The sequence below is a fragment of the Acanthochromis polyacanthus genome, chromosome 14 (assembly GCF_021347895.1).
Source record: "Acanthochromis polyacanthus isolate Apoly-LR-REF ecotype Palm Island chromosome 14, KAUST_Apoly_ChrSc, whole genome shotgun sequence".
NCBI classification, from domain to species: domain Eukaryota; kingdom Metazoa; phylum Chordata; class Actinopteri; family Pomacentridae; genus Acanthochromis; species Acanthochromis polyacanthus.
In genome coordinates, this window is record NC_067126.1 from 14,084,486 (window position 1) to 14,107,181 (window position 22,696).

General features: G+C 44.7%; 1 protein-coding gene across 2 annotated transcripts in view; it reads right to left on the bottom strand.

Annotated features, from left to right (window-relative positions):
- Positions 1 to 22,696, bottom strand: part of marco (macrophage receptor with collagenous structure) — an 84,739-nt gene that overhangs the window by 10,117 nt on the left and 51,926 nt on the right. For both annotated transcript variants that reach the window (XM_051958974.1, XM_051958975.1), the window contains exon 9: positions 17,063 to 17,134. In XM_051958974.1, coding sequence (XP_051814934.1) covers positions 17,063 to 17,134 — 72 coding nt within the window. The remainder of the gene's footprint in view (positions 1 to 17,062; positions 17,135 to 22,696) is intronic.

The following is a 22,696-nucleotide window of genomic DNA, read 5'->3' on the forward strand; positions in this document are numbered from 1 at the left end:
GCTGGGATTTGAACCGGGGATCTTCTTGTTGCAAAGTGAAAGTGCTAACCATTCATGGTGCATCTGTCAGTGCATGTGTAACCTGCATCTGGCTTCAGGGTTGGCAGTTGAATCAGTGTATGTGTCATCTGTGGGTAAACAGCATTTGCACTGATAACACAAGCACACCAGGGGCCTGTTTCACGAAGCAGGTTCACTGAAAACTCTGAGTTTCTTAACCCTGAAATGAGGGAAACTCAGAGTTTTCCGTTTCACGAAGCGAGGTAACTTAACCCTGAGACAGAGGGGTAACTCTAGCCCATTTCACAAAGAGGGGTAACTTAAACTCTCGGTCAGTTACCGCAGTAACAGACTCTATGACTCTAACCTGGTCGCCAGCAGGTTCATCTGAGAAAACCTCGAGTTTCTCTCCGTCTCCGCCCTCTTTCAGCCACACACGCTGTTTCATTTCCTCATTCATTCAGTCAGTAAGCGAGCGAGTTTTGGCGTAGAACAACTTTTATTAACGATCCAGTGGATAAAGGAGCAGCATTACTGCACAGATAATTAAATATTCGTCGGTAGATTGTTATCAGACCGAGTATAAATGTTCTCGCATTTCCGGACAATTATCGGTTTGAGCGGTACCGTTTCGTAATTGTTTTAAGTCCATAATCTACATAAACAACCTAATCCGTCCTTACGTTTACATTACCAACCGCAGTCATGCTCTCACATCCAGCAGATATTGTGTGTTGCGCTGCGGTTCTTTGCAAATGGAAGTTTTTATATAATGTCGGAGATGCAGAGTAAGGCAACTGTATGGAGGACAGTCAGAAAAGTGTTCCTGGCCCTGAAACAGCTTTAACTCATCATTGTGGTTTTCCTGGACACAAACCTGTCAGAGCATCAAGGAGGAGTTCCACGGGATTGCAGGTGAGTGATGTAGAGATCTGTTACATTCATTTTAAATCATATTCTGTTAATGACATTGTGCTGCAGCCTCAGACTGGGATTAGTCATTTGAATTTCTTTTAGGATTTCCCACTGTGATTGGATGCATAGATGCACACACATCCCCATCACAGCTCCCTCACATCATGAATAGGAAGTCCATTCACAGCATAAATGTGCAGATGGGCTACAGGTAGACTGACTACTGTTTCTAAATGTTAAAGACTGCATCATAGTTCAACATCTGTCTTTCTCTGCACTGTCCAGATCATATGTTATGCTGCATACATCATTTCTAATGTGGAGGCCACGTGGTCTGGGTCTGTTCATGACTCCAGGATTTATGGAGAGTCTAACCTGAACAACAGACTGCAGCATTCTAAAGATTTTCACAATAGAATTCTCTTCTCTCTCTCCTTTAATATACTCTGATGTATCCACTATACATTGCAGGAGAGTTTGATGGCCTTCTGCTGGGTGACAGGGGTTACCATGCCAACCCAGGCTGATGACCTCATACCCTGACCCTGAACCAGGCCCCCAACAGAACTTCAACCGGACTCACTGCAGGACCAGAGCCCGGGTGGAGATAGGCCTGCTGAAAGCCCGTTTCCAACACCTACGTCTCCTCAGGGTGACCCCTGAGAGGACCTGTGATATTACTGTGGCATGTGTTGTTCTTCATAATATTACCACTATTAGAGGAGAGCAACACCCTGCCCTACAAACTGAAGACCCAGATGATGACCCCATCCACCTGCAGCTATCCAGGACAGCAGAGCAGTCAGAGACACCATATGCAATAATCACTTTAGAGTTTAAGTCACCATCATCACCACCACAGCAAATAAAGACATGATACACATTTCATTTGGTCTTCTTTATTTCCTACAAATAAAAGAGATAGTTCAGTTAATGTTCCAGTAGTTATCATAATTTACCTGTGACCATCACCCACCTCTAACTTGTGCTCCAGTATTTCAATTTCCAGATCTGCCCTCCTAATCTGTTTTTTGGATTTTTCTCAGCAAATGCAGTTTGTAAATCTGTTTTTAGTGATAACTGGGAATACACAGAGGACATTAAATTATATTATACAGTTGCACATGAATTCCACAGAATGAATCTCTGGTTTTTCCTGAACATCCATCTCACTGTGTCAGCCTGTGCAGTGGACGTTGAGGAACTATCCTGCTGCTGTCCAGCCATGCTCTGTTAAAAAGGATGAGAATGTGCAACACTTCAGTGTAGGCTAAATGTCACACTCTATATTCCACCCAAAATCTGAATGGGAAGAGAACTATCAGTAACATACCTCTGTATAAAACTTAAACTACCATTTGGATAAATCTTTGGAGTGTTGCCTACTTACAGTTACAAGGTCTTTTGTGGTGTGAAGGGGCCACAAGACAAATAAAAGACACAAAAGAGAACTAAATAATCATATGTACATATATATATATATATATATATATATGCATCCATGACCTTTTATACCACCGTTTTACAGGCATCTGCTTTCTTTCTGTTGGCTGAGCAGAAGTCTATGTTAGTTTAAATAGGCTTAATTATTTAACAGGACATGATATGGATGCAGACATTTAGGCTATGTGTGGTTAAAACAACTGCACAGTCAAACAGCCACTTAATATTTAGGCTACTTTACAATGTAAAACATGATCAACATGAAGTACCTCCATGAGATAATGCCGAGGTCTGACCTGTTTGAACAATGTTTTTGGCCATTGTAAAATAAACTGTTTACAAAGCATCTTAAGCTGCTGCCCCATCTGCTTCTCCCCAGCGGGATTTCACCTAAATGAAATAACTTACTAGGCTACCATTCAGACAGTTATTCCCTGTAATATTATTAGGATTACAAAGGACTACATTTAAACTTACGCATTGGGCTGCAGTGTTCTCCACGCCATCTCCCTCTCTTTTGCAGCTGCAGCAGTGTTGCACTTCTAAAAACGGGTTCAAACTTGCCATATGAGCACGTTAAAAACTTCCAGTTCAAAAACGCAGCCTTTCGCTTCCCTGTTTCCATGGTGACTCGTCGAATCGGGGTTCCATTGATGCTGTCTTTTCAGAGTTGCGGTGCACACGCGTAACTCTGGGTCAAACTACTCCGAGTTAATTACCCAACTCAAATCAGCCGTTGTGAAACCGAAAACTCAGAGTTTTCTATCTCAGAGTAGATCAACTCAGAGTTGCGGAAGAAACTCAGAGTTTCTTGAACCTGCTTCGTGAAACAGGCCCCAGGAACTCACTAATCAGAATCAAATCAAAGGCTGCATTTTCAGACTAAACTTGCAACCATGTGTCAACATGTCTAGGATCATAGTGACATGTTTCTCCATTACAATTTTGGTTTAAAGCTCACTGGTCAATTTAAAAGACTAGGATTATATTAATGTCGTAGCACGTTTCTGTCATAGTTTGATCTTCTTGTGAGAAATATAAAGCACATACTGTGTAGCCCTCTATACTTACTGCTTTCAATTCTGTTTTTCATTTCAATTTTTACTTGCTCTTAGACTGTTCAACACTGCAGGGTTGCAGCCAGAGCAATAATGTCTTACAGTCAGAAGAATACAGCTAGGCAACATGTGCATTTCATAAAATTTACAGTTGTAATTATAGTCAGATCTACTTGTGCCCCAATAATTAGGGTCTGAGCACTGAATGGTGTGAAGACCCTATTGGAATGCTAAGAGTTTTTCTCTTCCAAAAAAACTGCATTTTTGAGGGCCTAAACATGCTCAAAAACTCATGAAAATTTGCACACACATCAGAACTGGTGAAAAATTTGACATTTTATAGGAATTGTGGAGGTGTGCGGCAAAATGGCTCCATAGCACCCCCTACACTTTCCCACGGGCAGCACGTTTCATCCACAGCTACCAAACTGGGTACATATATGCGCTGTGATGGATGAAGGCGATTCCTCCAAGCCCTGGTACTGCAGAAGATCAGGCAGGATTGCTCGCACCTGGAAGGAAGCAGGTGTGGCCACTGGGTTGGCTTTGAAAAGTGCTGCTCAGAGCAATCAGTCCGTCTCTGGCTTTCCACCTGGCTGGATCTCCCACACCTTGTATTAGTTTGGGTTTTTCCTTTTTGTTTAAAGAAGTCTGCTTGGTTCTTCTTTTGTGTAGAGGAATATGTTTGGTTTTTCTTTGATTTAGTGGACTATAGTTGATCAGTTCTTATTTCTTTGTTTTGTTACAGTCATTTATTTGGTTAAATAAATTACTTTATATTCTATTCAGCATAGTTTCCACATGTTGTTGTCTTCTTTGTTACAGAACGTAACGGCGCACATCAGGATGAACAAAATAGTCAGTGACAGCCATATTCTAAACCCAACAGGAAGTGAGCTATTCGTCGTTGAATGTCAGATTTTGCCCATTTTAATTTTTTTTCAAGAGTGAACTCCTCCTAGGGCGTAACTCCAATTCACCTCAAATTCAGCCAGTACATACAGCAGGCCTTAGTGATCAAAAGTTATTAAAATCTTCCTCAGAAGTCAAACGACATGTCCATGACAGCCACTGGAATTTTGATCCTTCGCCATGAAACATCAGGTGGTGTGTAAATGCCTTGAACATGCTCCATTCTGCTTGAAACTTTACATGTATGATCAGTGTCCTGTCCTGATCACATCCATACATTCACAGTCAGAGCGCCACCTGCTGGCAACAGGAAATGTCATTATTTACACTTTGATGTGCTGTTGTTAGCCCCTTTCTCATATTAACCTCAAACCTGGTGATATAAACCCTAAACACGTTGATGATGATTGACAGTGAAAATAGTGACTTGTCATCAAAAGACGTGTCTGTGGTAGCACAGTGAATTTCGATGTCTTGCCATAACTACTGAAATGACTACTGAACTGAAAAAGCCTCTCGGATGAGAGGCGAAACCTCTTCAAGATCACAAGAATAAGTCCAGTTGCCTGAACTAAACCCTTCATATCGTTCACCATAAAATAGGAAATACTCTTTGGCACATTAGAAATGCTTGGAAATTCACCAAAATTACCACACACATCCCAGTCTACTCAAAGAAAGACACTGTATGCATCTCGGCACTGCATATGCTATAGCGCCCCCTGCAGTAACTTTAATAAACAGCCCCGGCAGCACGTTTCACCTACATCCACAAAGTTTGGGAGGCATATGTAGCATGTCAGGACACACAAAAAAGCCTCCTGTAGCCATACCTTAAACCCAACAGCAAGTCCACCATTTTGAATTAATCGGACAATTTTTACCGATTTTTTTCATTTTCGAGAAGGAACTCCTCCTAGTTATTAACTCCTAGAGCACTCAAATTAGGCCAGTATAGAAAACACGACATCATGATCACAAGTTATCAAAAGGTTCCTCAAAATCTGAAAGGCCTGGCCATGGCAGCCCCTGGAAATTTGATCATTCGCCATGTCTGTGAAGGTTCTCACATCCAGGTCATCTTAAGGTGAAGGGTTTAGTTCAGGCAATTGGACTTATTCTTGTGATCTTGAAGACGTTTTGCCTCTCATCCGAGAGGCTTGTTCAGTTCTAAAACTAGTTTGGAGAGTCCCAAGTATTTAACAACCAGAGGTGGAGGTGGGGCTAAGGCTGATGGTATCTACTATCAGTAAGGTGATGAAAGACTAAAGAATTTTTTTTAGTCTTTTATCACCTTGCTGAAACTAGTTTTAGAACTGAAAAAGCCTTTCGGATGAGAGGCGAAACGTCTTTAAGATCACAAGAATAAGTCCAGTAGCCTGAACTAAACCCTTTATATCATTCACCATAAAATATTTTTGTTTTGTTTATTGTCACACACTAACATAATTTACTTAAGTGTAATGAAAGTACTGTTAATAGTTGGCAGTGTTTATTAGTAAATGCAGCACTGCTTTTGCGCCACCAGGAGGCGCTCGGGTTATTAAGACACTGCTAAGTGGAACGAGCAAGATAGTGTGTTGTGAGCTGGTAGAGAAATGGACAGTGAACGTGACCTGTAAACAAAATTGCCTCCCTTGGAAAAAGGACGATAAATACAATGGGGACCGTCAAGCAGCCTCTTCGCCTCTTTGGCCGTGGGGCCTCTTTGAATGGGTAAGAATTCCCTTTGGCTTGTCCTCAGCGCCAGCAGCATTCCAAGGGTCTATGGAGGAATGCCTATGGGGGTTGAGGGATGATATTTGTCTGCCTTACCTTGATGATAACCTTGTTCATTCACAGACTATTGAAGAACATTTGCGTGACCTGAGAAGCGTCCTGCACCGCTATAAGAGCCATGGCGTGAAGCTGACTTCCCGCAAATGTGAGTTATTCAAGCAGCAGGTACGTTTTCTGGGCAAACTAGTCACGAAACAAGGCTACACCATGGATCCTGCAGACATTGCTCCTGTGCAAGGCCTGAAACAGCAGCAACCTTCCACTGTCGGAGAGCAACGAAAACTGCTAGGCTTTATCTCATACTACCGCAGTTACATTCCAAACTTCTCCCATATGGCAAAGCCTCTTTATGACCTCCTTGCTAACAACCATACAGACAAAGTAAAGCAAAATTCAAAAAGACATGTGAAAAAGAAAGGAAGTAGTGTAGGCCAACTGCCCTCATCCCACACAATCAAGTGACACCCTGACCATCATGCAGTACTGTGTCAGCTCATTTACTTTCTCTCAAAGCCCCCAGTGCTAGGCTACCCAAACTTTGAAGAGCCCTTTATTTTGCACTGTGATGCTTCTCAAGAGGGGCTTGGGGCGGTGCTATACCAACAGCTAGTAGTGATTGCCTATGGCTCCAGGACTACCATCTTCATTCAGGGAAGCTGGAGTTCCTTGCCCTGAAGTGGGCCATATGTGAGAGATTTCGGGATTACCTTTATTACTCTCCACCCTTCATGGGCTACACGGACAATAATCCCCTTACTTATGTGCTTACTACTGCAAAGTTAAATGCAACCACACAGAGGTGGGTAGCAGAACTGGTTGACTTTCAGTTTGTGATTAAGTACCGCCCTGGGAAAGCCAATAGGGACGCAGATGGCCTTTCACGTATGCCCTTAGACATGGAACAGTACATGACCAACTGCACACAAAATGTGGATCCTGATGTCATGCACTGTGTGGCTGAAGCAGTCACCATCAAGTCACAAGGAAATGAGCCATGGTACTGCCCCGTCACCATTTCCACTCTCATCAGTGAAGCAAATCAAGAAGTCAGCTCTATAGCTGAAATACCAAAGACTGTGCTAAAGAGAGCCCAAGAGGAAGATTCTGCGATTGGTGAGGTGTTGCATTACGTGGTGTCAAAATAATGGCCAAAAGGTGGAAAACAGCTCAACAGTAAACTGGCAGCTCTCTTCAGACAGAAACACAAGCTGTACATAGGGGATGATGGACTGCTGTACAGACATACAGCAACCTATGATCAGCTCCTCCTATCCCAAAAGTTTCACAAGTTAGTGTACAAAGAGCTACACGAAAACATGGGCCATTTAGGGGTGGAGAGGACGATGAACATGATAAGAGAGCGCTTTTACTGGGCTCATATTCAAAGAGACGTCGAGCACTACATCACCAGAGTTTGCAACCGTTTGAAAAATAAGTGTCCCAACAGGCCAACAAGGGCACCTCTGACTAACATTGTCACCACCTATCCATTCAAACTAGAATCCATTGATTTCCTGCACTTGGAGAGATGCAAAGGAGGATATGAGTATATCCTAGTTGTAATGGACCGCTTCGCTCAGGCTTATCCCTGCCGTAACAAAGCTGCTCACACTGCTGTCGAGAAGATATTTGGGGACTTTACACTCAAATTTGGTTTCCCAACACGTGTCCACCAAGACCAGGGCAAAGAGTTTCAAAATAAACTGTTTACAAAGCTACAGGAGTACAGCGGTGTGCAGGGGTCCAGAACAACGCCTTACCACCCCCAAGGCAATGGGCAGGTGGAACGGTTCAACCATACCCTGTTAGCAATGCTCAGAAATTTGCCCGAAGCAGCCAAGGCAGACTAGACATCATCTTTGGCAAAAGTGGTTCATTCCTACAACTGCACGTGCAGTGAGGCAATGGGATATGCGCCTTACTTTCCTTTGTTTGGTCGTAGTCCAAAACTGCCCATCGACTTAATGTTGGGCCTAACAACAAAAGAACAGAGCTCCTCTCACCAGGACTATGCTGAAAAGTGGAGAGCCAAGATGACTGAAGCTTACAGATTGACCTCTAAAGCAGCAAATAAAGAAGGACTGAGAGGTAAAACTCTCTATGACAAAAGGGTGCATGGTGCCGAGTTAATTCCCAGATCTAGAGTACTTGTTCGAAATCTGACAGAGAAAGGCGGGCCAGGAAAGCTAAGATCATTCTGGGATGATAAAGTGTATGTGGTGACTCAAAAGAAATATTCAGGCAGCCCAGTGTATGAAATCAAACCGGAAAATGGCAAAGGACGCATTTGCATCATGCACAGAAATCTGTTGTTGCCATGTGACTTTCTCCCTGTGGAAACCGTAGAGCCTCCCTTGAAAGAAACAAGAAACAGAAAAGTGACTCAAAAACAAAGACATGTGGACACGCAACACGCCACAGTCGATGAGGATGAAGATAGCTGGAGCTCTATAATTGGACTGCAACTAAAAGAAACCCAAGCCACAGTCTGCTGAGAGCTGATACCCCTGAATTCTACCCCAACAATGACACTCAGGAGGGTGAGAACCAAGGCACAAGTGATGACACACCAGAGCAGTTGGCACTAGAGGCCGATGAGACAGTGGTACCCGATCCAGGTGAGGTGGACCAGGGCCAAGGTGATGTGTCATCTGAGCCCAGTTCCAGTGACCAGGAGGGTCCAGTCCACACCCCTAATAAAAAGCATCCTTTCAGAATGAGGAAGCAGAGAGTGATGTTTACTTATGATAGGTTAGGCCAGCCTAGCACTTCACATGTTTAAGAGAATAAGTAATAGTATTTTATCACTAGAAGTCATTATTGTTCAGAGATAAGGGAATTAAATGTGAGTAGTTTGTATTGAGCTCATTACCCTTACAAGGTTAAATATTTTCTATTGAGTGTTGATTTGGAAAAAAAATAAGAAGATAAAATGGTTTTCAGTGTATTATTTGGGTTAATTTCGGCAAGTGCAGCCATGTGTTGGTTGATCCAAGGTTATGATTACTATCCGCCCAGTGGGCCCACCACCTACAGGGCAGGAAGTCGGGGTCGGGTGCTATACCCACCGGGCAGTAGGCAGGAGCGGGCGCCTAGGCGTGCCGCCCCCTGGTGGCGTAGACTAGCTCTGGGGACGTGGAACGTCACCTCACTGGCGGGGAAGGAACCTGAGCTGGTGCGGGAGGTGGAGCGATACCGGCTAGATGTAGTTGGGCTCGCCTCCACGCACAGCAAGGGTTCTGGAACCAGAATCCTGGAGAGGGGTTGGACTCTCTCCTACTCCAGAGTTGCCCAGGGTGAGAGGCGCTGGGCGGGTGTGGGGATACTCACAAGCCCCCGGCTGAGCGCCGCTTTGTTGGAGTTCTCCCCGGAGAACGAGAGGGTCGCCTCTCTGCGACTTTGTGTTGCAGGGGGGAAAACTCTGACTGTTGTCTGTGCTTATGCGCCGAACAGCAGTTCAGAGTATTCGGCCTTCTTGGAGTCTCTGGGTGGGGTCCTGGAAGGGGTACCGCCCGGGGATTCCATAGTTCTCCTGGGAGACTTCAACGCTCACGTGGGCAACGATGGAGAAACCTTTAGGGGGGTGATTGGGAGGAACGGCCTGCCCGATCTGAACCCGAGTGGTGTTTTGTTATTGGACTTCTGTGCCAGTCATGGTTTGGCCATAACAAACACCATGTTCGAGCATAAGGTTGCTCATAAGTGTACTTGGTACCAGAGCACCTTAGGCCAAAGGTCGATGATCGACTTTATAGTTGTATCGTCAGACCTGCGGCCGTATGTCTTGGACACTCGGGTGAAGAGAGGTGCAGAGCTGTCAACTGATCACCACCTGGTGGTGAGTTGGATCCGATGGCGGGGAAGACTGCCGGACAGACCTGGTAAACCCAAACGTGTAGTGCGGGTGAACTGGGAACGTCTGGCGGAGGACCCTGTCCGTAGGGTTTTCAACTCCCACCTCCGGAAGAGTTTCTCCTGCATCCCGGGGGAGGTTGGGGACATGGATTCTGAGTGGTCCATGTTCAAAGCCTCCATTGCAGAAGCAGCTGTTAGGAGCTGTGGTCTGAAGGTCACTGGTGCCTGTCGTGGCGGCAATCCAAGGACCCGCTGGTGGACACCAGCGATGAGGGAGGCCGTCAGGCTGAAAAAGGAGACTTTTCGAGCCTGGTTGGCTCGGGGGTCTCCTGAAGCAGCTGACAGGTACCGGCTGGCCAAAAGGGTGGCAGCTGCGGCAGTTGTGGAAGCTAAAACTCGGGTGTGGGAGGAGTTCGGGGAGGCCATGGAGAAGGACTTTCGGTCGACCTCGGGGAAGTTCTGGCAAACCATTCGACGCCTCAGGAAGGGGAGGCAGGGCTTCGCTCAGGCTGTGTATGGTCGGGGTGGAGAACTGCTGACCCGTACTGGGGATATCGTCGGGCGGTGGAAAGAGCACTTCGAGGAACTCCTGAACCCGGTAAACACGTCCTCTATGGAGGAGGCAGAGCCTGAAGACTCGGGGGTATCTGCGTCCATATCCGTGGCAGAGGTCGCCGAGGTAGTTAAAAAGCTCCTCGGTGGCAAGGCGCCAGGTGTGGACGAGATTCGCCTTGAGATGCTGAAGGCTCTGGACATTGTTGGACTATCTTGGTTGACACGTCTATACAATGTCGCGTGGGCATCGGGTACAGTACCTGGGGAGTGGCAGACCGGGGTGGTGGTCCCTATTTTTATAAAGGGGGATCGGAGAGTGTGTGCCAACTACCGTGGTATCACACTTCTCAGCCTCCCTGGGAAAGTTTACTCTGGGGTGCTGGAAGGGAGGATTCGGCCGATAGTCGAACCTCGGATTCAGGAGGAGCAATGCGGATTCCGTCCCGGTCGTGGAACAGCGGACCAGCTCTTTACCTTGCGGAGCTGCTGAGGGGGTCATGGGAGTATGACCTGCCAGTCTACATGTGTTTTGTAGATCTGGAGAAGGCCTACGACCGTGTCCCCCGAGGGGCTTTGTGGGGGGCACTGCGGGAGTATGGGGTCCGAGGCTCGTTGTTACGGGCCGTTCGGTCCCTGTACAACCAAAGTGAGAGCTGTGTCCGCATACTCGGCAATAAGTCAGACACGTTTCCGGTGGGTGTTGGACTCCGCCAAGGCTGCCCCTTGTCTCCAATCCTGTTTGTGGTTTTCATGGACAGGATTTCAAGGTGCAGTCGTGGTGGGGAGGGTTTTCGGTTTGGGAGCCTCAGGATCGCTTCTCTGCTTTTTGCGGATGATGTGGTTTTGTTGGCATCCTCAGACCGTGACCTCCGGCACGCACTGGAGCGGTTTGCAGCTGAGTGTGAAGCGGCAGGGATGCGGATCAGCACCTCCAAGTCCGAGGCCATGGTTCTCTGCCGGAAACCGGTGGAGTGCTTCCTCCGGGTTGGGGGGGAGTTGCTTCCCCAAGCGAAGCAACTCAGGATCTTGTTCACGAGTGATGGGAAAATGGAGTGAGAGATGGACAGGCGGATTGGTGCGGCGTCAGCAGTAATGCGGGCGTTGTACCGAACCGTCGTGGTGAAGAGGGAGCTGAGCCGTAAGGCGAAGCTCTCGATTTACCAGTCCATCTACGTTCCAACCCTCACCTATGGTCATGAGCTTTGGGTAGTGACCGAAAGAACAAGATCGCAGATACAAGCGGCCGAAATGAGCTTCCTCCGTAGGGTGGCTGGGCTCAGCCTTAGAGATAGGGTGAGGAGCTCAGACATCCGGAGGGAGCTCGGAGTAGAGCCGCTGCTCCTTCGCATCGAAAGGAGCCAGTTGAGGTGGTTTGGCCACCTGATTCGGATGCCTCCAGGGAGACTTCCTCTGGAGGTTTTCCGAGCACGTCTGTCTGGGAGGAGACCCCGGGGCAGACCCAGAACTCGCTGGAGAGATTATATATCTCGTCTGGCCTGGGAACGCCTCGGGATCCCCCAGGAAGAGCTGAAAAGCGTTGCCGGGGGGAGGGACGTCTGGAACGACCTGCTTCGCCTGCTGCCCCCGCGACCCGGCCCCGGATAAGCGGAGGAAAATGGATGGATGGATATTATTACTATGATGAGGACCTTACTCTCAGGAAAGATGCAGATACTCACTATGGTGGATGGAGCAGTTGATGGTTATCGCGCACAAAGACCTCTTCTGCAGATGTATTGCATGAACGGGAGATACATGCTGTACTATGGACTATTACCAATTTTGCATCTGTATCTTATAAACTGACTCCTACATAGTAATATCCTGCTTACGTGTGATGCATATGCACCAGATGTGAACTGTTGAAAATTAAGTGCTTATGGACTGTGATTTTGTAGAACATCAGGTCAACATTACATTTTTGAGGGGAGAGTGTAGGAAAAAGCTAAATTGAGGACCCCCCATAAAATATCTTTGTTTTGTTTATTGTCACACACTAACATAATTTACTTAAGTGTAATGAAAGTACTGCTAGTAGTTGGCAGTGGTTTTTAGTAAATGCAGCACTGCTTTTGCGCCACCAGGAGGCGCTCTAGTTATTAAGACACTGCTAAGTGGAACGAACAAGACAGTGTGTTGTGAACCGGTAGAGAAATGAACAGTGAACGTGACCTGTAAACAAACTTGCCTCCCTTGGAAAAAGGACGATAAATACACTGGGGACCGCCAAGCAGCCTCTTCGCCTCTTCTTTAATGACAAGTGTAACAACAGGAAATACTTTTTGGCACATTAGAAATGCTTGGAAATTCACCAAAATTGCCACACACGTCACAGTTGGATGAAGGAATGATACTGTATGCATCTCAGCACTGCATGGGCTATAGCACCCCCATAGCATTTATAACAAATTTCCCCTGCAGCCCGCTTCAACTACATGCACGATATTTGGTGGGCATGTGTAGCACATCAGGGTGAACAAAAAAAGTCCAGGGGGCCCAAACCTTAAACCCAACCGGAAGTCCGCCATCTTGGATTTCTGCTCATCTGTCTGTCTTGTAAAGCATCTTTGAGTGTCCTAAAAAGCAGTATATAAATTTGATGTATTATCATTATTATTATTAATTGTGAGATTTTTGGTAATTTTCCCCATTTTCAGTGGTTAACTACTCAAAGGGGATAACTCCAAGAAACCTCAAATTTGACTAGTACATATAACAGGTCATAATGATGACAATTTCTCAAAATCATCTGCATCAGTCTTCTCCATGAAACATCAGCTGCTGTATAATCATCCTCTGCATCCTCCAATCTACCTCGCCTTTGGGTTGAATACACACGTGGACAAAATTGTTGGTACCCCTCAGTTAAAGAAGGAAAAACCCACAATTCTCACTGAAATCACTTGAAACTCACAAAAGTAACAATAAATAAAAATTTATTGAAAATTAAATAATCAAAAACAGCCATTACTTTTGAATTGTTGATTAACATAATTATTTAAAAAAACAAACTGAAACAGGCCTGGACAAAAATGATGGTACCTCTATAAAAGATTGAAAACTATTTGACCAGAGTGACATGATTAACTCAGGTGTGTCATTTAATTGACATCACAGGTTTTTCCAAACTCATAATCAGTCAGTCTGCCTATTTAAAGGGAGACAAGTAGTCACCCTGCTGTTTGGTGAAAAGGTGTGTACCACACTGAACATGGACAACAGAAAGCGAAGGAGAGAATTGTCCCAGGACATCCGAAAAAAAATTATAGACAAACATCTTAAAGGTAAAGGCTATAAGACCATCTCTAAACAGCTTGAAGTTCCTGTGACAACAGTGGCTCATATTATTCAGAAGTTCAAGACCCACGGGACAGTAGCCAACCTCCCTGGACGTGGCCGCAAGAGGAAAATTGATGACAAATTGAAGAGACGGATCGTTGGAATTGTATCCAAAGAGCCCAGAGCAACCTCCAAAGAAATTAAAGGTGAACTCCAAGGCCAAGGTACATCAGTGTCAGATCGCACCATTCGTCGTTGTTTGAGCCAAAGTGGACTTCATGGGAGACGACCAAGGAGGACACCACTGCTGAAAAAAACTCATAAAAAAGCCAGACTGGAATTTGCAAAAATGCATGTTGACAAGCCACAAAGCTTCTGGGAGAATGTCCTTTGGACAGATGAGACCAAACTGGAGCTTTTTGGTAAGGCACATCAACTCTATGTTCGTAGACTCAAAAACCAAGCATACGAAGAAAAGAACACTGTCCCTACGGTGAAACATGGAGGAGGCTCAGTAATGTTTTGGGGCTGCTTTGCTGCATCTAGCACAGGGTGTCTTGAAAGTGTGCAAGGTATGATGAAATCTGAAGACTATCAAGGCGTTCTGGAGAGAAATGTGCTGCCTAGTGTCAGAAAGCTTGGTCTCAGTCGCAGGTCATGGGTCTTCCAACAGGACAACGATCCAAAACACACAGCCAAAAACACCCAAGAATGGCTGAGAGAAAAGCGTTGGACTATTCTAAAGTGGCCTTCTATGAGCCCAGATCTGAATCCCATTGAACATATGTGGAAGGAGCTGAAACATGCCATTTGGAGAAGACACCCATCAAACCTGAGACAACTGGAGCTGTTTGCTCATGAGGAGTGGGCCAAAATACCTGTTGACAGCTGCAGAACGCTCATTGACAAATACAGAAATCGTTTAATTGCAGTGATTGCCTCAAAAGGTTGTGCAACAAAATATTAAGTTATGGGTACCATCATTTTTGTCCAGCCCTATTTCATTAGTTTGTTTTTTTTAAATAATTATGTTAATCAACAATTCAAAAGTGATGGCTGATTTTGATTATTTAATTTTCAATACATTTTTATTTATTGTTACTTTTGTGAGTTTCAAGTGATTTCAGTGAGAATTGTGGGTTTTTCCTTCTTTAACTGAGGGGTACCAACAATTTTGTCCACGTGTGTATTTGTGAAGATTGTTCACAAAACTCAAAGGGCGTGGCCATGACGGCCGACTGAACTTTGATGTTTCACCATGAAGCAGGAAGTCTTGTGTAAATACATGCTGCAATCTGCCTCAAACTTTACATGTGTGATCAAAGTCCAGTCCTGATGAATTCCATAGACCAATATACAGTCACAGTGATAGCGCCACCCGGTGGATGGACAGGAAGTGCTGCATAAACAGTCTGTACATGCTCCAATCTGAAATTTGAACTGTGTGCTCAGAATTCAGCCCTTGTCACAGTCACAGCGTCGCCCAATGGACATGCCTGGGGTCGCCGACCAGCGAGGACCCGCTCAACGCTGCTTGCAGCTTTAATTTGGTATTGATATCAATAAACCTGTCGCCAATCACACAATCTGTAATTGCTTGCAATTTTTCCCTTATCGTTTAGCAGCCATTATGTGTTTCAAATCATTGCTGTTCTCTGATATTTTCTCGTTGTAAAATGCATCCACCTGATGCCAGTAGACCTGTTAATGTCTCTGATTGGTCAGCTGTTGCTAACACTTCGTTCATGTGAACAAGCTGGATTCACAGACCTGAATTTACTTACTGAGTTAATAACCAGCTTCGAAAGATCACTTATCTCGACTATGGTTGTTAGTTTACGTGAAGCCAAATAACGAAAAGATACCCTGGATATGATGAACAAGCATTGTAGAATAGCCCTCAGCAGTCAGTATCCTTTGTGTTGTTTTGAGTGTCAGTCAGTGTTAGTATGATGAGAATCATACCATTACCTATACATTGTGCTCAGGCTTTAGCCTGCTAGCCTCATCATTTGGTGTTAGTTTTCACCTTGCTAAGTTTTTCGTGTAGCCTCGAATCTGTCATGTCCTGTCGTTTAGCTGAAAGATTTATTGTGATGAATTCCTTTGCTTTCAGACTTTCAGCTTTGAGCAAGAATGTACCCACCTATGACATCTATAAGGTCTAACAAACTGTGGAGTGTGTGTGTGTGTGTGTGTGTGTGTGTGTGTGTGTGTGTGTGTGTGTGTGTGTGTGTGTGTGTGTGTGTGTGTGTTGGGGGGTTATAGGTTTATAATCTTGTCTGTGCTGTTTTTAAATCGGTGTTGTTGGTCCTCTGACTACTTTTACTGAAAAGCCCAACCAGGGACGGGAGTTGAAAATTAGCTTAATGCTATACACTCTATATGTTATACATCAGATGTTTTCTATGTTAATTGCATGGTCCCAGATCAAATTCATGAATAAATAAAGGAATAAATTGAATAAATACCATAAGTCACTGCTGAACAATTAAAGACCCACCGAGGAAGATTTTTATGTTAATAACAAAGTCTCATATTAATGTGGATGAATCTTCGTTAATTACACTTATTAATGCCCCCATTTTCGATTCATGAATCATTTTGGTTTTGTAAATATTTGTATTTTATTAATTTTTTTGTCGACTCATCCAGAACTTCCTGTGAGAGATGGAGCGATTTACAGCAAATACGGTGCGCGTGCGCTGACGGAGCGTAACAGAGAGAGCTAGTTGTTTTTAGCAGTAGCAGAGCGGAGAGTTGGTTGACAAGACGGCACACATGGAGCGCAAAAGGAAGCGAACGGAGCAAAGTCTGCAAGCAAAAAGGTTGTCAGATCGACAACGAAGCAAAAGAAAAGTTCATCTTGGACAGGCATTTCAGAGGTGGAGAGAATTCCGGGAGCAAAAAGGAATCAAAACAGATGCCGAGCTGGCTGTGCTTCTCCTAGACAGGTACGTAACTTCAGCTCTTTGTAAGTTTGATACGATTCTTTTGTCTTTTGTGTGTGTTGCTTGCAATGTGTGGTTAGTAGACTATGGGATTAGTCTACTAACATAGTCTACTAATGTAGCATTTCTTCGGCAACGCTACATTTCCGCTAAAATCTTCCTCGGTGGGTCTTTAAATAAAAAAATCTATGTGTAAGACAACAATTGAGATAACCACTTCACATACTGTATGGAATTTAATAAAGAAGAAATACTGGCCCATTACGATACATGTATCAGTCTCACTGAACAGATGTAACACAATATGCATCTGACCTGGAGGTCCTGGTGGACCAACATTTCCAAGGTCTCCTTTTTCTCCTTTGAGGCCAGGAACTCCGGGAATTCCTGCACAAGTCAATAGTACATGAGGTATTTCACACACTCACACACACACACACACACACACACACACACACACACACACACACACACACACACACACACACACACACACACACACACACACACACACACAAGTTTGGACACACCTTGTCAAGCGATGATTTGTTATTTTAATTATTTTCTACATCGTAGATTCTCACTGAAGATGTCAAACTATGAAAGAACACATATGGAATTATGTTGTAAACAAAAAAGTGTTAAATCAGAATGTTTTATATTTTAGATTGTTCAAAGTAGGCCCCTTTTGTTTTATGACAGCTTTTTGCACACTAAGCATTCTCTCAATCAGCTTCATGAGGTAGCCTCCTGGTATGGTTTTCCAACAGTCTTGAAGGAGTTCCTAGAGATGCTGAGCACTTCACTCTGCGGTACCATCTCATCCCAAACCATTTCAGTTGGGTTTACATCAGATGACTGTAGAAGCCAGGTCATCAACCAGGCTGGTTCAGTGTGCCTTGAATTTTGAATAAATTACGAAGAGTGTTACCAGCAAAGCACCCCTACACCATCAAACCTCCTCCTCCATGCTTCATAGTGGGAACCATACACGCAGAGGAGGTGAGTGGATACTCACCTTCTCTGCATTTCACGAAGACACAGTGGTTGGAATGAAAAATCTCAAATTTAGACTCATCAGACCAAAGCACGGATTTCCACTGGTCTAATGTCCATTCCTTGAGTTTCTTGGCCCAAACAATTCTCTTTTTCTTGTTGTTCATCCTCAGTAGTGGCTTTTTTGCAGCAATTCCACTATGAAGGCCTGATTCATGCACTCTCCTGATGTAGAGATGTGTCTGCTTTTTGAACTCTAATTTGCATTTCCTGAGGCTGGTGACTAATGAACTCATCCTCTGCAGCAGAGGTAACTCTTGGTCTTTCTTTCCTGGGGCATTATTCATTAGAGCCAGTTTCATCATAGTGCTTGATGGTTATTGCGACTGCACTTGAGGATACATTGAAAGTTCTTGAAATTTTCTGGATCAACTGACCTTCATATCTTAATCCGTTAACATACACCGGCCCGAGGGCGGGCCGTTTTGATATCTGCATAAGCATTTTTCAAAATAGAATGACACTGCAAACGCGATTATACAAACACTATACACACATAGAAAGCTGAGATTCTTATGAATCCGCCGGTATAAACCACTTTCAGATGTGATTACCACAGCGGGTAACATAAACACATTTGTCTAACAAACAACAAATCACGTAAAGGTGTACAGCTCACCGTTGGACGCTCTTTGGACGCTCGTTCCTGGTCAAAAATGAAAATAATCCACAAAAACCAGCCAGAACTCAAGCTTAGCCATCCAGAGAAAACAATCCAGTATAATACTTTGTCCAAAACATGTCTCAAAATAAGTAAAAAATCCAGAAATCGATCGGCTCCGTGCGCAGCCACGCGGCGCATGGTGGTGCTGTGCGTTTCATATTCACTGCATTTTTGTAAATAAGTTTATCAAACACGCTTATATTTCCTTCGTTCGGCATTCAAAATGGATACTGAACGCTTCTCTTCCTCTTCAAACCGAACTTCAACCAATCAAGTGACTCTGGTCCGCCTACCACGGCGAAACAGCCAACCGTGGCCAAGACTGACAGATTTGGACTACATCACTGACTGACTTACTTCTCAGCAAATCACGTCGGAGGAAACGTTAGATTGACAGGCCTGGTAGCCAATGAGCTTGCTGAATGGCTTGAATATAAATCCCGCCTCTGCTAGCGGGGTTATGTCACTTCCCAGACGTGTGCTCCGGGCTCCACCTGCTGCCTCTCTCTGTTCCTCTCAATCTATGTGTCTGATCGACACTGAAGCCTATCTGAAGTGATTTTTTGAGTTCTTTATGAGTTTTTGGAGTGAAAATAATGTGAAAACGGCCTGAAAACGAACATATACCATTGTGCAGAGGGTATACAGAGGGTGTCCAAAATTGACAGCGCCGGGGCATAGCAGTACAAATACATGTGTGAAACACTCATTTCTTGTAGAACTGCTCTGAAATTTTGACCTGAACTATGCAAGACCCCAGGCTTTTGCAATATTGTGTTTTCAAGCTCTCACAGTGCTGCCACACTGAGTTTCAGGTGTTTTATTAGGGAAAAAATGTATGCGAGAAAAAAATTCATCCTAATTCAGTGTGTGCAAACATGAAATACTCTGTGCCAGTAGCACCTAGAGTAATTCTGACTGCACTGGGTGAAAATTCAGGTTGTCAGCTTTCAAAGGAGACCCCAACCATGCATGTACTCCAAACAGTTCAAGAACAGCATTCAATTTACTTTCTCTACATCTTCAGTAGAAATTTCGGGCGGAAATTGCCTGTACTTAGTAATGATGGACTCTTTACGGAGTTGAGTGGTTTTTGACATACTATGTGTAGTGTCTATCAAAACTAGAAGAGTCACAGAGGTAAAAAACAGGGCTCTGTCTAACACGCTTCCTCGAAGAAAGATAACATGAAGCCGTACTAAAAAAAAATACGGTATATTCTAGGCTTCCACAAAAACATACACTTAATTGCAACTAATTGCGGTCAACAGAAATGTGGCACCCTGCCTTTCCCTCTCTGCAGCAAACAGGCACACTCAGGTAAGTGCAGGTGATCCATATACAGCAATCACTCAGCCACAGTCACACACCCACACACAAGCAGCTCCACCCACACACAAGCAGCTCCACACACATACACCCACACCCATGCAGATCCACTACTCCCAGTGACAAGTGTGAATATCCCTGCCTCTACATTCCGGCCCCTAATTATTATGACAATTACTGACATCAATAACAGCAGGGAACAAATTCAATGAACAATTAGTTTTTTCCTTTTTACAAATATGAGAATAGTTCATTTTCAGCGTCCTGACACAAGCAGATCTTCAAACGTCGTGTCTCTAGGCCAGAGGTTCCAGACCTTTCGGAGCCTAGATGGTATGGGCTATGCCATTTACCGTATTTTCACGACTATAAGGCGCACATAAAAGTCTTAGATTTTCTTCAAATTGTGTGGTGCGCCCTATGGTGCAGTGTGTCCTTTGTGTGTTGTTGTTGTAAGGCGGACGTAGTAGAGAACACCATGAGAACGTTAAAGGGGGAAGTGTGGGCGTGGATTGTATATAAAAGAACAGGTATGTGCGTTATGCAGAACATTGTTGTTTTAACAACCCTGAAAATGGCAAAGAGACACGCTTATGAAGCACAGTTTAAACTGAAGGCCATCAGCTACGCGGAGGAACATGGAAATCGAGCAGCCGCGAGAGAATTTAAGATTAATGAATCGATGGTTCGCAAGTGGAGGAAGCTGGAAAACGAGCTCCGACAGGTCAAGAAGACGCAGCTGAGTTTCCGCGGACATAAGGCGAGGTGGCCCGAGTTGGAGGAAAGACTCGAGTAGTGGATCATCGAGCACAGCCGATGTGAAAAAACAAGTGAAGCAAATGAACTCTGAGCTTGCTGTCATTCCGGGAGGCCTGACAAAGGAACTCCAACCGCTGGACATCGGTGTGAACTGGCCGTTCAAAGTAAGGCTGCGAGCGGCGTGGGAGCGATGGATGACCGATGGAGACCACAGTTTCACTAAGAGTGGAAGGCAGCGCCGGGCGAGTTACACCACAATTTGCGAATGGATTGTAGATGCTTGGGCTAACGTGTCTGCTGGCACTGTTGTTCGAGCTTTCGCAAAAGCCGGCATCATTTCCGAGGAGCCGCACAGCACAGAAAGTGACTCTGACAGTGAAGAAAGTGAACCTGGCATGTTTGATGGAGATTTAGCGCAGCTGTTCAATTCAGAAACAGAGGATGAGGACTTCCATGGGTTTGATTGATGACGATTACCTGTAAAAAAAAAATGTGAATACCAAACTCAGTTTTGCTCCCGCTCTATTTTTAAATACGCACACTTGTGTGCTTGTTTTATCCGTGTGTTTTACCATGCCCGTGCCTATTGATGATTAAAAAAATGTTAGTACTTTGTAATCAATACTTAAATAAAGCACAACCAAACTCAGTTTTGCTCCCGCTCTATTTTTAAATATGCACACTTGTATGCTTGTGTGTGTGTTGTTGTTGCTGTAAGGCGGACGTAGTAGAGGACACCATGAGAACGTTAAAGGGGGAAGTGTGGGCGTGGATTGTATATAAAACCCTCGCCATATAATCAGGTGCGCCTTATGTGTGTGTTAAATAGAGTAATGGCACACATAACTGAGACTGCGCCTTTTAGTACGGTGCGCCTTTTGGTGGTGAAAATACGTTAGTCATTTAGTCATGGTCAAGTCCTGTCAAACAAGTCATGTCAGCAAGCAGCTCCATCAGATATCCTCGGCTTCCTGAAGCAAACAAATCTTGGTGACAGGCCTGTCCAGACAGCTTGTCTTGGTTTTGATCCTGACTTGTCGAACAAGTCCTCTTTTGCCTTGAATCACCTTGACAACTCTGCCCATGATCCACAAGTTGCGGGGTGCAGCGTCATCCACCACAAGCACAATATCTCCAAAGGTGAAGTTGCGCTTTATCCCGTTCCATTTTTGGCGCTCTTGAAGCTGTGGTAAATATTCCTTTGTCCATCTTTTCCAAAACAGGTTAGCGATACATTGTACTTGCTTCCATCTCCGTACAGCATACAAATCATCTTGCTCAAAAACACCAGGTGGTATAGATGGCTGACCTTTGAGGAGAAGAAGATGGTTGGGAGTCAACGCCTCAAGGTCATTCGACTCTGTAGAAGCCCTTGTTATTGGTCTGCTTTTAAGAATAGCTTCAGCTTCGCACAGCACAGTGTGGAGGCCATCTTCATCTAGAGTTTGGACTCTCAGAGTACAGTTGAGAACCTTATCAAGTACTGGATTTAACTTGTATGTATGACTTGTCCGTTTCATGTTTTGACCTTTTTGGAGACTGGAGAACTCCTCTGCAAATCTTTTCTTCTGGCAAAATCCAATTATCTTAACTCCTCCACAGTGAGAGAAACATGGAACGAATCCTTGATGCTCTGAAGTTCTCTGGTCAGCACATGCTCCTGCTCCCTTTCATTCTCCTTCGAGCATGACAACATCACTGTAACCTCCTTCTTCCTCCTCCAGAGACTCAAGAGTCTGTGTTTGAATCTTAAGACCCAACCCATCACTCTCTTCAGGCGGTTCCAGGATGAGGCACATTCAATAATTTGAGACATTATATCACCTTCTTCTTTGACTGTAATGACATTTACAGCAATGCACATGTAACCGGTGGGTTGGGTCCACCCACCACTGGGGGTCGCTGTGTCCATCTCCACACGTTGGCACCTCCCGGTGCCTTACCGGCAGCCTCACACCTGTAATGTGTTTCCTAATCAGGGAAAGGACAAACGCTCTGCTTAAGTATGGGCATCAGATAGACACCAGAATAATCTCTTGTTGCACTGAACTATTGCTTGCCAGATCACAGAAGCTGATCGTCTCCAGGGGTTGGTGTGTTGTCAATGGGTGCTGTACAGCCAAGGTAATTTTGTTTTTATT